This window comes from Antedon bifida, chromosome 3 (genome assembly GCF_963402885.1).
Source record: "Antedon bifida chromosome 3, ecAntBifi1.1, whole genome shotgun sequence".
Lineage (NCBI taxonomy): Eukaryota > Metazoa > Echinodermata > Crinoidea > Comatulida > Antedonidae > Antedon > Antedon bifida.
This window is the reverse complement of record NC_136228.1, coordinates 5,473,687-5,496,528: the sequence shown is the minus strand read 5'-3', so window position 1 is coordinate 5,496,528 and position 22,842 is coordinate 5,473,687. Positions and strand designations below refer to the sequence as shown.

General features: G+C 33.5%; 1 protein-coding gene across 1 annotated transcript in view; it reads left to right on the top strand.

The window, feature by feature from the left end:
* LOC144838094 (uncharacterized) overlaps positions 1-22,842 on the top strand; it is a 63,049-nt gene that overhangs the window by 15,740 nt on the left and 24,467 nt on the right. Inside the window, exons 18-57 of the mRNA XM_078693453.1 lie at positions 229-480; positions 756-995; positions 1,550-1,792; positions 2,041-2,274; positions 2,395-2,640; positions 2,759-2,998; positions 3,119-3,358; positions 3,518-3,757; positions 4,020-4,262; positions 4,362-4,595; positions 4,697-4,942; positions 5,051-5,290; positions 5,413-5,652; positions 5,812-6,051; positions 10,828-11,070; positions 11,168-11,401; positions 11,668-11,913; positions 12,015-12,254; positions 12,429-12,668; positions 12,838-13,077; positions 13,215-13,457; positions 14,274-14,507; positions 14,638-14,883; positions 14,973-15,212; positions 15,338-15,577; positions 15,676-15,915; positions 16,081-16,323; positions 16,425-16,658; positions 16,926-17,171; positions 17,323-17,562; positions 18,127-18,375; positions 18,883-19,122; positions 19,232-19,480; positions 19,571-19,810; positions 20,236-20,511; positions 20,628-20,861; positions 21,057-21,302; positions 21,406-21,645; positions 21,758-21,997; positions 22,417-22,656. Coding sequence (XP_078549579.1) covers positions 229-480; positions 756-995; positions 1,550-1,792; positions 2,041-2,274; positions 2,395-2,640; positions 2,759-2,998; positions 3,119-3,358; positions 3,518-3,757; positions 4,020-4,262; positions 4,362-4,595; positions 4,697-4,942; positions 5,051-5,290; positions 5,413-5,652; positions 5,812-6,051; positions 10,828-11,070; positions 11,168-11,401; positions 11,668-11,913; positions 12,015-12,254; positions 12,429-12,668; positions 12,838-13,077; positions 13,215-13,457; positions 14,274-14,507; positions 14,638-14,883; positions 14,973-15,212; positions 15,338-15,577; positions 15,676-15,915; positions 16,081-16,323; positions 16,425-16,658; positions 16,926-17,171; positions 17,323-17,562; positions 18,127-18,375; positions 18,883-19,122; positions 19,232-19,480; positions 19,571-19,810; positions 20,236-20,511; positions 20,628-20,861; positions 21,057-21,302; positions 21,406-21,645; positions 21,758-21,997; positions 22,417-22,656 — 9,681 coding nt within the window. The remainder of the gene's footprint in view (positions 1-228; positions 481-755; positions 996-1,549; positions 1,793-2,040; positions 2,275-2,394; positions 2,641-2,758; positions 2,999-3,118; positions 3,359-3,517; positions 3,758-4,019; positions 4,263-4,361; positions 4,596-4,696; positions 4,943-5,050; positions 5,291-5,412; positions 5,653-5,811; positions 6,052-10,827; positions 11,071-11,167; positions 11,402-11,667; positions 11,914-12,014; positions 12,255-12,428; positions 12,669-12,837; positions 13,078-13,214; positions 13,458-14,273; positions 14,508-14,637; positions 14,884-14,972; positions 15,213-15,337; positions 15,578-15,675; positions 15,916-16,080; positions 16,324-16,424; positions 16,659-16,925; positions 17,172-17,322; positions 17,563-18,126; positions 18,376-18,882; positions 19,123-19,231; positions 19,481-19,570; positions 19,811-20,235; positions 20,512-20,627; positions 20,862-21,056; positions 21,303-21,405; positions 21,646-21,757; positions 21,998-22,416; positions 22,657-22,842) is intronic.

Sequence of the window (22,842 nt, the reverse complement as noted above, 5' to 3'; positions counted from 1 at the left end):
TTATTATTATTATATACTTTTACACAATGCAAATTGACAGACAAGGTAAAAAGCAACCAAAACAAATCAAAAACACTTAGTTACAATTAAAAAATGATGCTAAAATTGCACTAAATACATGACTATTCCTATAGATTAATAAATTATTTAAAAAGTATATTTTATTATGAATATCTTGCAGTCCCATTATGTGTGATTTATTACTATCATTTTGTTTTTATTTCCCAGATGAAATTGCTCCTAATGTAACTTGCCCAGATAATATTGAGATGGTGTGTAGTGACCCAGGAAGTGATTCCACAAATGTCACTTGGTATTCAGCCAATGCAACTGACAACTGTTGTGATAGTTCCAGTATCAACATAACTTCCAACTATACCAGTGGTGATTTGTTTTCACTTGGTGTATACACTGTAGGATATGCAGCTACTGATTGCAATGATAATACTGGTTATTGTCAATTTACAGTTGAAATTATAGGTAAACTATTTTTCTGTCTGTTTTGATATTAGTTGTTTTACCTTTGTATAACTTATATAATATTGTAATTTTTTCACAATGGACATCCATAACAATTAAATTTATTTCATTGTACAGTAGTTGAATTTATTATATTAGCTGATTATTTTAATGTTATCATTGATATTGGCAGATTTATTGCGAGGCTTTCTTTACATGGAATTTCTAAGCTCTCTTCATTCATAAGCTCACAACTAAGGATGAAAATTGTTTTTTTTAAATGATTATTTCCACAGATTGTGAACCCCCAGAGCTTGAGTGTCCACCAACAGTTTCTGTACAAGGTGATGAAGATTGCAATGCAAATGCTACGTGGGAAGCGCCCTCTGTCACAGACAACTCTGGAGGCATGTTTGAACCAGTCTGTAACTATGCCAACGGAAGCACCTTTATTGAATACAGTACTATTGTTACCTGCAGTGCTACGGATGATTATGGCAACACAGGCAACTGTAGCCTTAATGTAACCATCTATGGTAAGAGTTGTAGTTTCCTAAAATCTCACAGTTAGATTAAAATTCTAAATTTAGTATTAAAAACAAATTTTATTTCATTCTCCTTTCTTATAACATTAGTCTCAATGATTGGCTAAAACATATCAGCCACCCATTGGTCAATTAAAAAAAATAATGTGAAAATAATTTATAATTGCTGTTATGGGAACAGAATCATGCTCATGAAAATGATCAATTTAATTGAAATGATAAATTCTTTAAAATGTTTATTTTGTCTTAAAATAATCAGTGGATCTTTTGCCTGTTGTAGGATGATTTGCATTGATAAATTTAGACTGCAAACGTTAAATGGTAAACATCCTAAAGGGGTTTTCACACCTGCTCTAGTCTGACTTTCAGGTTTATGTCAGATTGCACGTATAGCATTAGCTGTATGACAGGCCCTTTAATACTATTGTACTACTAATTTGTAAGATGGGTTTATGTTAAGTAATACATTAAGTAATACAAACATTCAATCATTTCTTTTTTAGTGTGTATTAAATGCAACATGTTTCTATTTTATCTAACTATAGATGATACACCTCCAGTAATGAGCTGTCCAAGTGATATAGAAACATGTGCTGAAACTAATTCAATAATGGCATCAGTTTATTGGGAACAAGTAAATGCTACCGACAATTGCTGTGAATATGTGAACATAACATCCAATTACACATCTGGAGATTCTTTTGAGATTGGTGAAAATGTAGTAACATATTATGGAACTGACTGCAGTGAAAACAGTGCCTCGTGTTATTTCAATATTACTGTGTTAGGTCAGTTTTTTTCATTGATTAAAATTAAATTAAACAGCCAGAAGATCAGTTTTTGATAGTCTGTTTTGAGGAACCTCAAACAACAATGTTTGATCCTAAAATTTAGAAAATCTATCACTACAGTATCTATCCCAATTCTGCCCATTTTTTAGGTTATGACTTGCTATAACTGTTTTCTATATTCTAGAATATTCACTGTTTCCTTTACTATTTTTTGTACGATGATAAATTATATCTCTATTTGATAGATTGCCAAGCTCCAAACTTGACCTGTCCTGATGACCTCACTTTTTATGCTGATGAAACATGCTATGCTTATGCCAACTGGAGCGTGACAGCAGAAGATAATTATGATGGTGATGTTGATGTGATCTGTGATCGAATTCATGATGACTATGATTTTGGTAACTACACAGTAGTCTGTAATGCAACAGACATGGCTGGCAACACTGGGAACTGCTCTTTTGAATTCTTCATCCTTGGTGAGTACTTATAAAATATTTTTATTGACAAAAAAATAATCATGAGAAAACATGAAGTATATAATTTAAATCTAGTTATTTGTTTTAATACTAAACTATATGCCTTTTTATTTCTTTTAGATATTATTTCACCCAATATAACATGTCCGGATGACATCACTGTTGACACTGAAATGGGAATCAATTCTGCAATTGTAACATGGGAATCTGCAGTTGCTACTGATAACTGTTGTGGAGATGACATTGAATTAACTCATAATTCTACAAATGGCACTAGTTTTAATATAGGAGTTACAATAATAGAATACACAGCAGTGGACTGTAATGGAAATGAGGACCAGTGTATCTTCTACATTGAAGTTGAAGGTAAGACATAAACTTTGCATAAACTCTTACATTCAGCAAAATTGTATTTATCAATTATATGAACCACGCTTGAAATTAATTGGTAATTTTGATCAATTTCTTCTTTTCCATTTTTTAGATAATGAAGCACCTGTCCTTATATGCCCTGAAAACCAGAACTTAACCTTTGATTGGGACTGTTTGTCAACTGCCTATTGGCTGCCACCAAATGTCACTGACAACTCTGGAGATGTTTTTATGCCATTTTGTGATTATGAGAGTGGACAGACACTTACAGATTATGTTAACATTGTAACCTGTAATGCTACTGATGATTATGACAACACTGGAAATTGTTCATTTACAATTACAATTTATGGTAATGACTTTTGTCTAAACAGTTTATTGTTGAATTATTGCTGTAGTCATCTCCTCTTGTGTCATACATTCATTAAACTAATTATTTGTTGACAATTACACTTAGTTTGTTAACTTACAGATGAACGTGAGCCAAATATTACCTGCCCAGATGACTTTGAAATATGTACAGATCCAGGAATGGATTCAGTAGCTGCCACTTGGTATTCTGCCAATGCAACTGACAACTGTTGTGATGTCAACATAACTTCCAACTATACCAGTGGAGATCTTCTTTCACTTGGTGAATACACTGTAGGATATGCAGCTACTGATTGCAATGATAATACTGGTTATTGTCAATTTACAGTTGAAGTTACAGGTAAAATTATGCTGTTTGATATTTAGTATTCAACCTGTTAGTGGCGGTTTCATCGCTGTTTGTTGTCAACTGAATAAAATAAAATAAAAATAAAAATTAAATATAAAAACATTAACTGTTGGAAATATGGTTTGATTATTAAATTGTACTAACTTTTAGATTGTGAGCCTCCAGTTCTTGTCTGTCCGCCAAGCCAGAATTTAACAGGTGACGAATATTGTACAACAAATGCCACATTCATGCTACCAAGTGTCACAGACAACTCTGGGGACAATTTTACTGCATTTTGTGACTATGAGAGTGGGCAGACATTTTCTGGACAGATGACCCTTGTAACCTGCAATGCTACCGACAACTATGATAACACTGGAAACTGTACCTTCACAATCAATATATATGGTAAGATTACAGATTTTATTTTAGCTGTTTTTAAATTGATTTTTTAGTCAAAAAATTCGTATTTTATTCTTTTATCCGCAATTGTATTATGATATGAGAATGAGGTCAAAAGATTACAGGTAAAGAAAACTCAACAAGAAGCATACATCAAGATGTCAAATGACCTTAGCGAGAGATACCCAAGAATTTATCTTATAAAATGCAATTTAAGATTTTGTAACATGTATTAAATGCTACATATTTCTATTTTATCTAACTGTAGATGATACACCTCCAGTAATGAGCTGTCCAAGTGATATAGAAACATGTGCTGAAACTAATTCAATAATGGCATTAGTTTATTGGGAACCAGTAAATGCTACAGACAATTGCTGTGAATATGTCAACATAACATCCAATTACACATCTGGAGATTCGTTTGAGATTGGTGAAAATATAGTAACATATTATGGAACTGACTGCAGTGAAAACAGTGCCTCATGTTATTTCAATATTACTGTGTTAGGTGAGTAATATTAGTATGACATAATCAGTTTTGTATATTTTGGTTTTTTTTATAATCTGTTATTATTTATTTTTATTTTTTTTACTCATCTGCATTTAGATTGCCAAGCTCCAAACTTGACCTGTCCTGATGACCTCACTTTTTATGCTGATGAAACATGCTATGCTTATGCCAACTGGAGCGTGACAGCAGAAGATAATTATGATGGTGTTGTTTATGTGATCTGTGATCGTATTCATGATGACTATGCTTTTGGTAACTACACAGTAGTCTGTAATGCAACAGACATGGCTGGCAACATTGCAAACTGCTCTTTTGAATTCTTCGTCCTTGGTGAGTACTTAAAAAAAATATTTATGAGAAAACATAGAGTATATAATTTGAATGTAGTTATTTGTTTTAATATGAAACTATATTCCTTTTTATTTCTTTAGATATTATTTCACCCAATATAACATGTCCGGATGACATCACTGTTGACACTGAAATAGGAATCAATTCTGTAATCGTAACATGGGATTCTGCAGTTGCTACTGATAACTGTTGTGGAGATGACATTGACATATCTTCTAATGTTACAAATGGCACTAGTTTTAATATAGGAGTTACATGGGTAGGATACACAGCAGTGGACTGTAATGGAAATGAGGACCAGTGTATCTTCTACATTGAAGTTGAAGGTAAAACATAAACTTTACAATAACCATCTTCAGAAAAATTGTCTTCATTAATTATATGAACCACCCTTGAAATAAAATTTTATCAATTTCTTCTTTTCTAATTTTTAGATAACGAAGCACCTGTCCTTATATGTCCTGAAAACCAGAACTTAACCTTTGATTGGGACTGTTTGGCAACTGCCACCTGGATGCCACCAAATGTCACTGACAACTCTGGAGATGTTTTTATGCCATTTTGTGATTATGAGAGTGGACAGACACTTACAGATTATGTTAACATTGTAACCTGTAATGCTACTGATGATTATGACAACACTGGAAATTGTTCATTTACAATTACAATTTATGGTAATGACGTTTGTCTAAACAGTTTATTGTTGAGTTATTGCTGTAGTCATTTCATCTTGTGTAATACATTCATTAAACTAAATATTTGTTGACAATTATACTTCATTTTTTTATTCTTACAGATGAACGTGAGCCAAATATTACCTGCCCAGATGACTTTGAAATATGTACAGATCTAGGAATGGATTCAGTAGCTGCCACTTGGTATTCTGCCAATGCAACTGACAACTGTTGTGATGCCAACATAACTTCCAACTATACCAGTGGAGATCTTCTTTCACTTGGTGAATACACTGTAGGATATGCAGCTACTGATTGCAATGATAATACTGGTTATTGTCAATTTACAGTTGAAGTTACAGGTAAAATTATGCTGTTTGATATTTAGTATTCAACCTGTTAGTGGCGGTTTCATCGCTGTTTGTTGTCAACTGAATAAAATAAAATAAAAATAAAAATTAAATATAAAAACATTAACTGTTGGAAATATGGTTTGATTATTAAATTGTACTAACTTTTAGATTGTGAGCCTCCAGTTCTTGTCTGTCCGCCAAGCCAGAATTTAACAGGTGACGAATATTGTACAACAAATGCCACATTCATGCTACCAAGTGTCACAGACAACTCTGGGGACAATTTTACTGCATTTTGTGACTATGAGAGTGGGCAGACATTTTCTGGACAGATGACCCTTGTAACCTGCAATGCTACCGACAACTATGATAACACTGGAAACTGTACCTTCACAATCAATATATATGGTAAGATTACAGATTTTATTTTAGCTGTTTTTAAATTGATTTTTTAGTCAAAAAATTCGTATTTTATTTTTTTATCCGCAATTGTATTATGATATGAGAATGAGGTCAAAAGATTACAGGTAAAGAAAACTCAACAAGAAACATACATCAAGATGTCAAATGACCTTAGCGAGAGATACCCAAGAATTTATCTTATAAAATGCAATTTAAGATTTTGTAACATGTATTAAATGCTACATATTTCTATTTTATCTAACTGTAGATGATACACCTCCAGTAATGAGCTGTCCAAGTGATATAGAAACATGTGCTGAAACTAATTCAATAATGGCATTAGTTTATTGGGAACCAGTAAATGCTACAGACAATTGCTGTGAATATGTCAACATAACATCCAATTACACATCTGGAGATTCGTTTGAGATTGGTGAAAATATAGTAACATATTATGGAACTGACTGCAGTGAAAACAGTGCCTCATGTTATTTCAATATTACTGTGTTAGGTGAGTAATATTAGTATGACATAATCAGTTTTGTATATTTTGGTTTTTTTTATAATCTGTTATTATTTATTTCTATTTTTTTTACTCATCTGCATTTAGATTGCCAAGCTCCAAACTTGACCTGTCCTGATGACCTCACTTTTTATGCTGATGAAACATGCAATGCTTATGCCAACTGGAGCGTGACAGCAGAAGATAATTATGATGGTGATGTTTATGTGATCTGTGATCGTATTCATGATAACTATGATTTTGGTAACTACACAGTAGTCTGTAATGCAACAGACATGGCTGGCAACATTGCAAACTGCTCTTTTGAATTCTTTGTCATTGGTGAGTACTTACTTAAACAATTTTAGTGAACCAAAGCACTTAGAAATTCCATTAAATTCATTTTTATGAATAGTTTTACAATAATATCAACTATCAACCTTTTTTCTATAAACATTTAGCTACTTGTGTAACATGAAATTATCTATACTCCTGTTTCTTTTAGATATTATTGCACCCAATATAACATGTCCGGATGACATCACTGTTGACACTGAAATAGGAATCAATTCTGTAATCGTAACATGGGATTCTGCAGTTGCTACTGATAACTGTTGTGGAGATGACATTGACATATCTTCTAATGTTACAAATGGCACTAGTTTTAATATAGGAGTTACAGTAGTAGAATACACAGCAGTGGACTGTAATGGAAATGAGGACCAGTGTATCTTCTACATTGAAGTTGAAGGTAAAACATAAACTTTACAATAACCATCTTCAGCAAAATTGTCTTTATTAATTATATGAACCACCCTTGAAATAAAATTTTTTCAATTTCTTCTTTTCTAATTTTTAGATAACGAAGCACCTGTCCTTATATGCCCTGAAAACCAGGACTTAACCTTTGATTGGGACTGTTTGTCAACTGCCTATTGGCTGCCACCAAATGTCACAGACAACTCTGGAGATGTTTTTATGCCATTTTGTGATTATGAGAGTGGACAGACACTTACAGATTATGTTAACATTGTAACCTGTAATGCTACTGATGATTATGACAACACTGGAAATTGTTCATTTACAATTACAATTTATGGTAATGACATTTGTCCAAACATTTTGAGTTATTGCTGTAGTAATCTTATCTTGTGTCATACATTCATTAAACTAATTATTTGTTGACAATTATACTTAGTTTGTTAACTTACAGATGAACGTGAGCCAAATATTACCTGTCCAGATGACTTTGAAATATGTACAGATCCAGGAATGGATTCAGTAGCTGCCACTTGGTATTCAGCCAATGCAACTGACAACTGTTGTGATGCCAACATAACTTCCAACTATACCAGTGGAGATCCTCTTACATTTGGTGAATACACTGTAGGATATGCAGCTACTGATTGCAATGATAATATTGGTTATTGTCAATTTACAGTTGAAGTTACAGGTAAAATTATGCTGTTTGATATTAAGTAATAAAATAAAAACATGCTCTTTTGGAAATACAGTATAATTTGATGTTCATTAAATAATTCACTTTTAGATTGTGAGCCTCCAGTTCTTGTCTGTCCACCAAGCCAGAATTTAACAGGTGATGAATATTGTACAACAAATGCCACATTCATGCTACCAAGTGTCACAGACAACTCTGGGGACAATTTTACTGCATTTTGTGACTATGAGAGTGGGCAGACATTTTCTGGTCACATGACCCTTGTAACCTGTAATGCTACCGACAACTATGATAACACTGGAAACTGTACCTTCACAATCAATATATATGGTAAGATTACAGATTTTATTTTAGCTGTTTTTAAATTGATTTTTTAGTCAAAAAATTCGTATTTTATTCTTTTTTCCGCAATTGTATTATGATATGAGAATGAGGTCAAAAGATTACAGGTAAAGAAAACTCAACAAGAAGCATACATCAAGATGTCAAATGACCTTAGCGAGAGATACCCAAGAATTTATCTTATAAAATGCAATTTAAGGTTTTGTAACATGTATTAAATGCTACATATTTCTATTTTATCTAACTGTAGATGATACACCTCCAGTAATGAGCTGTCCAAGTGATATAGAAACATGTGCTGAAACTAATTCAATAATGGCATTAGTTTATTGGGAACCAGTAAATGCTACAGACAATTGCTGTGAATATGTCAACATAACATCCAATTACACATCTGGAGATTCTTTTGAGATTGGTGAAAATATAGTAACATATTATGGAACTGACTGCAGTGAAAACAGTGCCTCATGTTATTTCAATATTACTGTGTTAGGTGAGTAATATTAGTATGACATAATCAGTTTTGTATATTTTGTTTTTTTTTATAATCTGTTATTATTTATTTCTATTTTTTTTTACTCATCTGCATTTAGATTGCCAAGCTCCAAACTTGACCTGTCCTGATGACCTCACTTTTTATGCTGATGAAACATGCAATGCTTATGCCAACTGGAGTGTGACAGCAGAAGATAATTATGATGATGATGTTTATGTGATCTGTGATCGTATTCATGATGACTATGATTTTGGTAACTACACAGTAGTCTGTAATGCAACAGACATGGCTGGCAACATTGCAAACTGCTCTTTTGAATTCTTTGTCATTGGTGAGTACTTACTTAAACAATTTTAGTGAACCAAAGCACTTAAAAATTCCATTAAATTCATTTTTATGAATAGTTTTACAATAATATCAACTATCAACCTTTTTTCTATAAACATTTAGCTACTTGTGTAACATGAAATTATCTATACTCCTGTTTCTTTTAGATATTATTGCACCCAATATAACATGTCCGGATGACATCACTGTTGACACTGAAATAGGAATCAATTCTGTAATCGTAACATGGGATTCTGCAGTTGCTACTGATAACTGTTGTGGAGATGACATTGACATATCTTCTAATGTTACAAATGGCACTAGTTTTAATATAGGAGTTACAGTAGTAGAATACACAGCAGTGGACTGTAATGGAAATGAGGACCAGTGTATCTTCTACATTGAAGTTGAAGGTAAAACATAAACTTTACAATAACCATCTTCAGCAAAATTGTCTTTATTAATTATATGAACCACCCTTGAAATACAATTTTTTCAATTTCTTCTTTTCTAATTTTTAGATAACGAAGCACCTGTCCTTATATGCCCTGAAAACCAGAACTTAACCTTTGATTGGGACTGTTTGTCAACTGCCTATTGGCTGCCACCAAATGTCACAGACAACTCTGGAGATGTTTTTATGCCATTTTGTGATTATGAGAGTGGACAGACACTTACAGATTATGCTAACATTGTAACCTGTAATGCTACTGATGATTATGACAACACTGGAAATTGTTCATTTACAATTACAATTTATGGTAATGACATTTGTCCAAACATTTTGAGTTATTGCTGTAGTAATCTTATCTTGTGTCATACATTCATTAAACTAATTATTTGTTGACAATTATACTTAGTTTGTTAACTTACAGATGAACGTGAGCCAAATATTACCTGTCCAGATGACTTTGAAATATGTACAGATCCAGGAATGGATTCAGTAGCTGCCACTTGGTATTCAGCCAATGCAACTGACAACTGTTGTGATGCCAACATAACTTCCAACTATACCAGTGGAGATCCTCTTACATTTGGTGAATACACTGTAGGATATGCAGCTACTGATTGCAATGATAATATTGGTTATTGTCAATTTACAGTTGAAGTTACAGGTAAAATTATGCTGTTTGATATTAAGTAATAAAATAAAAACATGCTCTTTTGGAAATACAGTATAATTTGATGTTCATTAAATAATTCACTTTTAGATTGTGAGCCTCCAGTTCTTGTCTGTCCACCAAGCCAGAATTTAACAGGTGATGAATATTGTACAACAAATGCCACATTCATGCTACCAAGTGTCACAGACAACTCTGGGGACAATTTTACTGCATTTTGTGACTATGAGAGTGGGCAGACATTTTCTGGTCACATGACCCTTGTAACCTGTAATGCTACCGACAACTATGATAACACTGGAAACTGTACCTTCACAATCAATATATATGGTAAGATTACAGATTTTATTTTAACTGTTTTAAAAGTGATTTTTTAGCCTAAAGTGTATTCAAAAGGTCAAAAGATTACTGGTAGAGAAAACCCAGCAAGAGGTATGCATCAAGATGTTGTTTTTTTATTTTATAAAATGCAATTTAAGGTTTTGTAACATGTGAAGTAAAAGCAACATGTTTCCATTATTTTATCTAACTGTAGATGATACACCTCCAGTAATGAGCTGTCCAAGTGATATAGAAACATGTGCTGACACTAATTCAATAATGGCATCAGTTTATTGGGAACCAATAAATGCTACCGACAATTGCTGTGAATATGTCAACATAACATCCAATTACACATCTGGAGATTCTTTTGAGATTGGTGAAAATGTAGTAACATATTATGGAACTGACTGCAGTGAAAACAATGCCTCTTGTTATTTCAATATTAATGTGTTAGGTGAGTAATATTAGTATGAAGTAAGCAGTAGCTTACATTTTTTTTATATCCTGTTATTATTTATGATATTTGATTTTGTTTACTCATCTGCATTTAGATTGCCAAGTTCCAAACTTGACCTGTCCTGATGACCTCACTTTTGATGCTGATGAAACATGCAATGCTTATGCCAACTGGAGCGTGACAGCAGAAGATAATTATGATGGTGATGTTGATGTGATCTGTGATCAAATTCATGATGACTATGATTTTGGTAACTACACAGTAGTCTGTAATGCAACAGACATGGCTGGCAACATTGCAAACTGCTCTTTTGAATTCTTTGTCATTGGTGAGTACTTAAAACATAAAGATATAAATCACTATAATATCTTTATTCTTAATTCACTTTGAAATTATGTAGTAATGAACTAACATTAAAAATCTGCTCTTTTGGATTTGTTATTGTTGGTGAGTACTTTAAACAATTTTAATGAACCAAAGCACTTAGCAATTCCATTCAATTAATTTATGATAATAATATTTCAAAATCCAAAAATTCACTATCAACTATCTTTTTTATATAACTATAACTATCTATACTCCTGTTTCTTTTAGATATCATTTCACCCAATATAACATGTCCAGATGACATCACTGTTGACACTGAAATGGGAATCAATTCTGTAATCGTGGCCTGGGATTCTGCAGTTGCTACTGATAACTGTTGTGGAGATGACATTGACATATCTTCTAATGTTACAAATGGCACTAGTTTTAATATAGGAGTTACAGTAGTAGAATACACAGCAGTGGACTGTAATGGAAATGAGGACCAGTGTATCTTCTACATTGAAGTTGAAGGTAAGACATGAGCTTTTAATTTATTCAGTAATATATAGTAATTTTTTAATTTTTTTGTTAAAAAATAATAATTAAAATTGAACATTGATTTTCGTTTTTAGATAATGAAGCACCTGTCCTTATATGCCCTGAAAACCAGAACTTAACCTTTGATTGGGACTGTTTGGCAACTGCCTATTGGCTGCCACCAAATGTCACAGACAACTCTGGAGATGATTTTATGCCAGTTTGTGATTATACCAGTGGAGATATGTTTTCTGAAGAGGTGACAATTGTAACCTGTAATGCTACTGATGATTACGACAACACTGGAAATTGTAACTTTACAATTACAATTTATGGTAAGTGCTAATTGGGCTCTGTTTATCTTAAGATATGTTTATGTTTTGCTTAGATTTAGAGATGCTTACCATACATTGTGGTGTATTATTAAGTTTTGCTTACCTTTTAGTGATGTTTACCTGTTTTTAGTTTCAGTATTTTAGTATTGACATAACATTGTTTTTAACTTACAGATGAACGTGAGCCAAATATTACCTGCCCAGATGACTTTGAAATATGTACAGATCCAGGAATAGATTCAGTAAATGCCACTTGGTATTCAGCCAATGCAACTGACAACTGTTGTGATGTCAACATAACTTCCAACTATACCAGTGGAATTACACTTACATTTGGTGAATACACTGTAGGATATGCAGCCACTGATTGCAATTATAATACTGGTTATTGTCAATTTACAGTTGAAGTTACAGGTAAGAATCGACTACCTTTATTAAATGAAAACATGATGGAATTGGAATTTTTTAGGGTCCCTAATGATCAGCTTATGCTGGATGGATCACCCTCATAAAATATTGTTGAAATAAAATAAATAAATAAAATGATATTTTATGCTTAATAACTTCTATGACTTTCTTTTAGATTGTGAGCCTCCTGTTCTTGTGTGTCCACCAAGCCAAACTGTAACCGGTGACGATAACTGTATGGCAAATGTTACATGGGCTGCACCTGACGTTACAGACAACTCTGGAGATATTTTTATACCAGAATGTGATTACCAAAATGGGTCGACATTTTCCGATGAAGTGACCATTGTTATCTGCCAAGCTACTGATGATTATAACAACACCGGAATTTGTAACTTCACAATCACTGTTTTGGGTGAGTCTCACACCTGTCTAGAATAGTTGTGTATAGAGGAAATGTAAAAACTTGCTTTTTATATTAGTATGCAATACTTTTATTTGAGTACAATTTTTTAATTTTTATTTAACTTTACTTGTTTCATATACGTCTAGATGAGACACCTCCAGTAATGAGCTGTCCAAGTGATATAGAAACATGTGCTGAAACTAATTCAATAATGGCATCAGTTTATTGGGAACCAGTAAATGCTACCGATAACTGTTATGAATGTGCCAACATAACATCCGATTACACATCTGGAGATTCTTTTGAGATTGGTGAAAATTTAGTAACATATTATGCAACTGATTGCAGTGAAAACAATGCCTCTTGTTATTTCAATATTACTGTGTTAGGTGAGTTTCTATATTGCTGTATGCACCTGTATACCTGTGTATACCTGTGTATACCTGTATGCACACCTGTATGCGCCTGTACACCTGTATGCACACCTGTATACCTATATGCGCCTGTATACCTGTATGCACCTGTATATACCTGTATGCGCCTGTATATACCTAAATGCTCACCTGTATACCTATATGCTCCTGTATACCTGTATACCTGTATGCATCTGTATACCTGTATGTGCCTGTATACCTGTATGCACCTGTATACCTGTATACCTGTATGCGCATGTATACCTGTATGCGTCTGTATACCTGTATGCACCTGTATACCTGTATGCACACCTGTATACCTGTTTGTACACCTGTATACCTGTATGCACACCTGTATATCTGTATGCACACCTGTATATCTGTATGCACTTGTATACCTGTATGCACACCTCTATACCTGTATGCACCTGTATATACCTGTATGCATCTGTATACCTGTATGCACCTGTATGCACACCTGTATACCTGTTTGTACACCTGTATACCTGTATGCGTCTGTATACCTGTATGCACACCTGTATATCTGTATGCACTTGTATACCTGTATGCACCTGTATACCTGTATGCACACCTGTATATCTGTATGCACTTGTATACCTGTATGCACCTGTATACCTGTATGCGCCTGTATACCTGTATTTGTATTTACTGTTGCTTCACAATTAAGATGTTTTAACACAAGATCAATTGTTTCTTTACTTGAAAATCGGTTAATTTTTAATTATTGAAATATTATTTATAAGGTTTCTGTTTTGTACCCATCTGCATTAGACTGCCAAGCTCCAAACTTGACCTGTCCTGATGACCTCACTTTTTATGCTGATGAAACATGCTATGCTTATGCCAACTGGAGCATGACAGCAGAAGATAATTATGATGGTGATGTTGATGTGATCTGTGATCGTATTCATGATAACTATGATTTTGGTAACTACACAGTAGTCTGTAATGCAACAGACATGGCTGGCAACATTGCAAACTGCTCTTTTGATTTCTTTGTCATTGGTGAGTACTTACTTAAACAATAGAGATAAAATTCACTATAATATCTTTATTCTTAATAAACATTTTTAATGAACCCAAAAAATATGTAGTAAATGAGCGAACATGAAAAATATGCTCTTGTGTTTTTTAGATTTAATTTCACCCAATATAACATGTCCAGATGACATCACTGTTGACACTGAAATGGGAATCAATTCTGCAATTGTAACATGGGATTCTGCAGTTGCTACTGATAACTGTTGTGGAGATGACATTGACATATCTTCTAATGTTACAAATGGCACTAGTTTTAATATAGGAGTTACAGTAGTAGAATACACAGCAGTGGACTGTAATGGAAATGAGGACCAGTGTATCTTCTACATTGAAGTTGAAGGTAAAACATAAACTTTACAATTATTCAGTAAGATAGTCCCTTTTATTTGTTAAAAAACATTAAAATTGGACGTTGAATTTCGTTTTTAGATAATGAAGCACCTGTCCTTATATGCCCTGAAAATCAGAACTTAACATTTGATTGGGACTGTTTGGCAACTGCCACCTGGATGCCACCAAATGTCACTGACAACTCTGGAGATGTTTTTATGCCAGTTTGTGATTATACCAGTGGAGATATGTTTTCTGAAGAGGTGACAATTGTAACTTGTAATGCTACTGATGATTATGACAACACTGGAAATTGTAACTTTACAATTACAATTTATGGTAAGTACTTTAAAATGAGCTGTTGTTTACATTAAGAGATGTTTACATTAAGCTATGCTTCTATTAAGTGATGCTTGCCTTTTGTTAGGTTTTTAGTATTAACATAACATTTTTTTTTCTTACAGATGAACTTGAGCCAAATATTACCTGTCCTGATGACTTTGAAATATGTACAGATCCAGGAATTGATTCAGTAAATGCCACTTGGTATTCAGCCAATGCAACTGACAACTGTTGTGATGTCAACATAACTTCCAACTATACCAGTGGAGATCTTCTTACATTTGGTGAATACACTGTAGGATATGCAGCTACTGATTGCAATGATAATATTGGTTATTGTCAATTTACAGTTGAAGTTACAGGTATAATTATGCTGTTTAGTAACTAGTATTTAAAAATAAAATATTATTTGTTGGAAATATAATGTGATGTTCATTGTATTGTATTATTTAACTTTTAGATTGTGAGCCTCCAGTTCTTGTCTGTCCGCCAAGCCAGAATTTAACAGGTGACGAATATTGTACAACAAATGCCACATTCATGCTACCAAGTGTCACAGACAACTCTGGAGACAATTTTACTGCATTTTGTGACTATGAGAGTGGGCAGACATTTTATGGTCACATGACCCTGGTAACCTGCAATGCTACCGACAACTATGATAACACTGGAAACTGTACCTTCACAATCAACATCTATGGTAAGATTACAGATTGTTTTAACTGTTTTTAAATTGATTTTTTAACCTAAAATATATTCAAATGGTCAAAAGATTACTAGTAAAGAAAACCCAACAAGAGGTATGCATCAAGATGGTGTTTTTTTATGTTTTTTTTTATGTTTCCATTATTTTATCTAACTGTAGATGATACACCTCCAGTAATGAGCTGTCCAAGTGATATAGACACATGTGCTGACACTAATTCAATAATGGCATCAGTTTATTGGGAACCAGTAAATGCTACAGACAATTGCTGTGAATATGTCAACATAACATCCAATTACACATCTGGAGATTCTTTTGAGATTGGTGAAAATGTAGTAACATATTATGGAATTGACTGCAGTGAAAACAATGCCTCTTGTTATTTCAATATTAATGTGTTAGGTGAGTAATATTAGTATGACATAAGCAGTAGCTTATATATTTTTTTTTTATATTCTGTTATTATTTATGATATTTAATTTTGTTTACTCATCTGCATTTAGATTGTCAAGCTCCCAACTTGACCTGTCCTGATGACCTTACTTTTGATGCTGATGAAACATGCTATGCTTATGCTAACTGGAGCGTGACAGCAGAAGATAATTATGATGGTGATGTTGATGTGATCTGTGATCAAATTCATGATGACTATGATTTTGGTAACTACACAGTAGTCTGTAATGCAACAGACATGGCTGGCAACATTGCAAACTGCTCTTTTGAATTCTTTGTTGTTGGTAAGTAACCTTGTTACTTGTTTTTTTTTAGCTGTTTGACAACATCAGGCCGTCATTTACTGTTCAGTTGACATATATATTGCTTTTGCATGAAAGAGACCAACAACTTATGTGCATCATATATATATATATATATATATATATATATATATTATTTTTACTCTACCTAAAAAGCAAAAAGATAATTTGTGTTTTCAAAAGCAATTCAACAGATATTAATCCTTGTTTGTTTACATAAATAAAAACAAATCATTTTATTTGTCTTAGATTATGTTTCACCAAATATAACATGTCCGGATGACGTCACTGTTGAAACTGAACCAGGATTTGGTTCTGCAATCGTGACCTGGGATTCTGCAGTTGCTACTGATAACTGTTGTGGAGATGACATCGACATATCTTCTAATGTTACAAATGGCACTAGTTTTAATATAGGAGTTACATGGGTAGGATACACAGCAGTGGACTGTAATGGAAATGAGGACCAGTGTATCTTCTACATTGAAGTTGAAGGTAAGACATAAAGTATACAATGGTCTTTAGTGGTGCTTGGTGCTTGTAGGGTGTGTCGATTTTCAAACTTTTCAAATAACCTTTCAGAATTGAATACCAAGTAGCTAAATCTTGAGTCCTTCCTTTTACCAAGTTTTTTTTTTCTAATCAGATAAAGAACCACCAGTGTTGGATTGTCCTTTTGATCAGACAGTACCTGGTGACCATAGCTGTTTCGCTACATCGTCATGGTCACCACCAAATGTAACAGACAACTCTGGAGAGGCCCCTACACCAGTTTGCGATTACCAAAGTGGGGACACATTTACAGACATAACCACTAATGTTACCTGCAATGCTACTGATAGTTCTGGCAACACTGGATATTGTGTATTTGCTGTTATAATTATTGGTAAGAATTTTCTCTTTTTGTTTTAATATTAGATAAAATGTAATTAACTGGGACATCACAATCTAATCCATGGTTAGAGATACACACAATTCTGTATTTAGATTAGATTATGCAACGAACACAATTTTTGCTTTGATAAAGTAACTACATACTTCTGAGTTCTGACTTCATTTCTTGTATAGTACATACTGATGGTGGCCATTTTTAAAGTCTGCATAGAACATTTGTAAATTTTTATCATATTATAATATGATATATATACAACCAATAAAACAATAATAATTGTCATTTTTCCAAAACCTGAACGGATGACCATACCTGTGGTTGTTATTATAGTAACATCGGCTGAAGTTGATTAGGCATTACATTGAGTGTAACGCCATATTTATTTGGAAAGTGGTTAAGAAGAAATACTGTAGTTTTATACCATTTCTGACCATCTACCCGATGATTGATACTTGGTCTATACTTCAAACATAATATAATGATCTTTGTAAAACCTTTTCTTTAGTTTGATTATGCCATACTTTTTCCTATAATATGTTTTCTATACATTCCCAACAGATGAAACTGGTCCTAATGTCACTTGTCCAGATAATATCGAGATGTGCACAGACTTACAATTAGATGAAAGTAGTGTCACTTGGTATTCAGCCAATGCAACTGACAACTGTTGTGATAGTTCCAGTATCAACATAACTGCCAACTATACCAGTGGTGATTTATTTTCTCTTGGTGAATACACTGTAGGATATGCTACTACTGATTGTTATAATAATACTGGTTATTGTCAATTTACAGTTGAAGTTAAAGGTAAATTCTCTTAAAACACACTGTTAACATTGTTTACTTTATTAAAGATGTATTATCACTTGAAACACAAAAAATGAAGGTCAAAATATTCTAAATTTAAATTGGCCATATCAAAGTAATATTAAAGTTATTCACTTTAAGTCGAAAATTCGAGCCAAAAACAACAAGTTTACGTAATCAACAGGTAAATTAATTTGATTACATTTCGTCTGTAAAATCGTCGCGAGTAAAAGTAAACAAAGATTTCAAACCACGAGTATGCATTATGCATGATGCTAATTAGGATTGTTTACAACTCGTCACGGTTGAGAAGGTGTTTTCACACAGATCGCGAGGAAGTTTTATGATTATGCATACAGAGTAGTCAAACAAGCGCGTTGCATTATGAGATATGTTTTGATCGAAAACTTTGTTTTTATATCAATTTAAACTCAATGTGTGAGGTAAAGGATATGAAAGCATCACATATACTGAATTATTTTAAAATTTAATCATTCCTTGTTTTAGATTGTGAGCCACCAGAGCTTTCATGTCCACCAAACCAAGACTTAGCAGGTGATCAAAACTGTATGGCAACTGCCACCTGGATGCCACCAAATGTCACAGACAACTCTGGAGGGGATTTTATGCCAGTTTGTGATTATACCAGTGGAGATACATTTTCTGAAGAGGTGACAATTGTAACTTGTAATGCTACTGATGATTATGACAACACTGGAAATTGTAACTTTACAATTACAATTTATGGTAAGGCCTGTTTCTCAACTTTTGTAGAGACTCACAGTTGTCTGATTATTTTTATATTATGATTTTGAAATACATTACACACACACAGTATATCTTTTTTGAATTGTAGATGAACTTGCACCAAATATTACCTGCCCAGATGACTTTGAAATATGTACAGATCAGGGAATTGATTCAGTAGCTGCCACTTGGTATTCAGCTAATGCAACTGACAACTGTTGTGATAGTTCCAGTATCAACATAACCTCCAACTATACCAGCGGAGATCTCCTTTCCCTTGGTGAATACACTGTAGGATATGCAGCTACTGATTGCAATGATAATACTGGTTATTGTCAATTTACAGTTGAAGTTACAGGTAAAATGTGACTACTTTATTAAAATGAAAACATAATCTGTTGTTTGAAATAATATTTTATTTTTAAGAAATTCTATAAATTTCTTTTAGATTGTGAGCCTCCTGTTCTTGTATGTCCACCAAGCCAAACTGTAACCGGTGACAATAACTGTATGGCAAATGTTACATGGGCTGCACCTGACGTTACAGACAACTCTGGAGATATTTTTATATCAGAATGTGATTACCAAAATGGGTCAACATTTTCTGGTCACATGACCCTTGTAACCTGCAATGCTACCGACAACTATGATAACACTGGAAACTGTACCTTCACAATCAACATCTATGGTAAGTTCACTTTTGTTCTATTTTTATACAGAATATTATTGTTAAAAATGTCCATTAATTTATATTTATTATTAGTCAAGCTGAGGTGCTCCAAACAATAGCCATAAAACCAGCACAGGCTCTCATCTACCATAGTTTTGGTCAGATACTGTAATGACTTAAAAACTGGAGGATCATTGTTACTTCTAAAGAGTAGGGGATTACCCTTCTGTTCTCGTCCAAATACAGATGCATCTCTAGCCTGGAACCTACAAATCAGGATATCCGAAAATAGAAATTAATAATTTTATTTCTGAACAATAAATGACTTTAGAATTAGAATTAATCCGCTGAATATATTTTTGTTTATTGATGATTCCTTAGCATTTGGTGCCATATGGTGTAATTGATTCAAAATGTAATTATTTCTTATTCATTTTGATCAGATGATGAAGAGCCAGAAGTCTATTGCCCAGCAAGTATATGGACTTGTGCTGCTCTAGCTTCTTCTACTAATGTAGAGTGGGATGCTGTCAATGCCACTGATAACTGTTGTGATAATATTACCATGACGGCTTCAAGTTCATCTCCCACCGACTCTGATGTATTTTCCGATGGCAATTATGGGGTTTTTGATGAAATTGGAAATTATGTAATTTCATACACTGCAACTGATTGTAATGACAATAATGGCACTTGTAACTTTACTGTTGAAATTGCTGGTAAGCATAAATTAAATAAATTGTACAAGATCAATGAAGAGAGTAACACACACGAGAGATTTCAAATTTCTGTTTTTTGACTTTATGAATTTTTATTATTTATTATCTACATTTAGATTGCCAAGCTCCAGTCTTGACCTGTCCTGATGACCCCACTTTTTATGTTGATGAAACATGCAATGCTTATGTTAACTGGAGCGTGACAGCAGAAGATAATTATGATGGTGATGTTGATGTGATCTGTGATCGTATTCATGATGACTATGCTTTTGGTAACTACACAGTAGTCTGTAATGCAACAGACATGGCTGGCAACACTGGAAACTGCTCTTTTGAATTCTTTGTCATTGGTAAGTGCTATTGTCAATATGGTTTAGCTTTTTTATATTTTATTGTATTTTATAATAATGAAAAGGATGTGTCCTAAATCTACAGAATTGTACACAGCTTTTATATTTCAATGCCATCTATCATAAGTGTGTTACAGTGTTGAGTTACTTAAATCTTGTAATGATTGTAATTTTGTTTTAATTTTTTGCCTTTAGATGATATGGCACCTGTCGTAACCTGTCCAGATAACATCACTGTTGGCACTGAAATGGGAATCAATTCTGCAATTGTAACATGGGATTCTGCAGTTGCTACTGATAACTGTTGTGGAGATGACATTGACATAACTCATGATTCTACAAATGGCACTAATTTTAATATAGGAGTTACAGTAGTAGAATACACAGCAGTGGACTGTAATGGAAATGAGGACCAGTGTACCTTCTACATCGATGTTGACGGTAAGATATTTATTTTTAAATTGATTAATTTTGTTTCTTTTTCATATAGTTCTACAGTGTAATTGTAAAACGCTCAAATAAAATCGAGTTCTTTCTTTCTTAGATACTGAACCACCTATACTTGAATGTCCACAAAGCCAAAACTTAACAGGTGCGGAGGATTGCACAGTGACAGCCACCTGGATGCCACCAAATGTCACAGACAACTCTGGAGATGTTTTTATGCCAGTTTGTGATTATACCAGTGGAGATATGTTTTCTGAAGAGGTGACAATTGTAACTTGTAATGCTACTGATGATTACGACAACACTGGAATGTGCACATTTGCAATTACAATTTATGGTAAGGTCAATTTAACACTAAATCATGACCTGCTTTTACGGGTTGCTTTCATGAAATTCAAAGTTAACAGCAAAGAAATACTGCTAATATTTTTCACTTGATGTGTCTTTAGATGAGCTGCCTCCTACACTTGAATGTCCAGAAGACATGATGGTATGTACCGAGACAGGTGTTGATTCAATGTCTGTAACTTGGTACACAGCAAATGCAACTGACTGCTGTGACGATGTTACCATTGCTGCCAACCACACGAGTGGAAACATGTTTTCAGTTGGTGAAACTACTGTGGGATATTCAGCAACAGATTGTAAAGGCAATACAGGATATTGTCAGTTTGTCATTACAGTGACAGGTGAATGCTATGAACATTTCTTAATCGATTCCTTCATCTTTCAAACTATTGAATCGTTCATTTTGAATTACAGTCTTGGAACCATCCTAAGCGACCTAAAGACGATTCTCCATTAGGCGAAATTGATCAAGCGAATCAACAGCATCAGCTTACGCATAAGTAGAGAGGGTTTTTGGAGACCGAAACATAAATACGCATGCATATAAGCTGTCGCTTTTGATTCGCCTAGTGGAAAATATGTTTTATATAATAGTAAAATAATAATAGTATGAATTTGTAACGTGCCAATTCCAGCAGTAAGTGATCAAAGAGAGAGAGAGAGCTCAATCTGAAAGAAAAAGATGAGTTTTCAAGTAACCTGTCCTGATAATGAAACAATAGAAAGAATAAAAAGAAATATTTGTTATTTTGTTTTATAGATTGTGAACCACCTGTGGTAACTTGTCCTGAAAATCAAACACTAGACGGAGGTGCATCATGTATGTCGATGGTTATCTGGTCTGATCCAACTGTCACTGACAACTATCAGGATGACTTAGTAGCAGTTTGTGATTATCCAGCTCCCAGTGTATTTTACGAAGAGAGTACAATTGTGACTTGCAATGCTACAGATAGTTTTGACAACACTGGATATTGTTCTTTTACAATCTTTATTGAAGGTACCTGTTTCTTATTTTATATGTTGATTGTCTTCTTTTGTAATGATTCTATATAAAAGCTATCCCAATATGCGAACCCAAGACTGTAACCAGATTCGAGCAATCCCCCGTTTTTTTAGTGCCCTTTTTTTAAACTAGAGAAATACAAACATTTTCCCAGGCTGCCCTCTCTAAGCTACAAGCTTA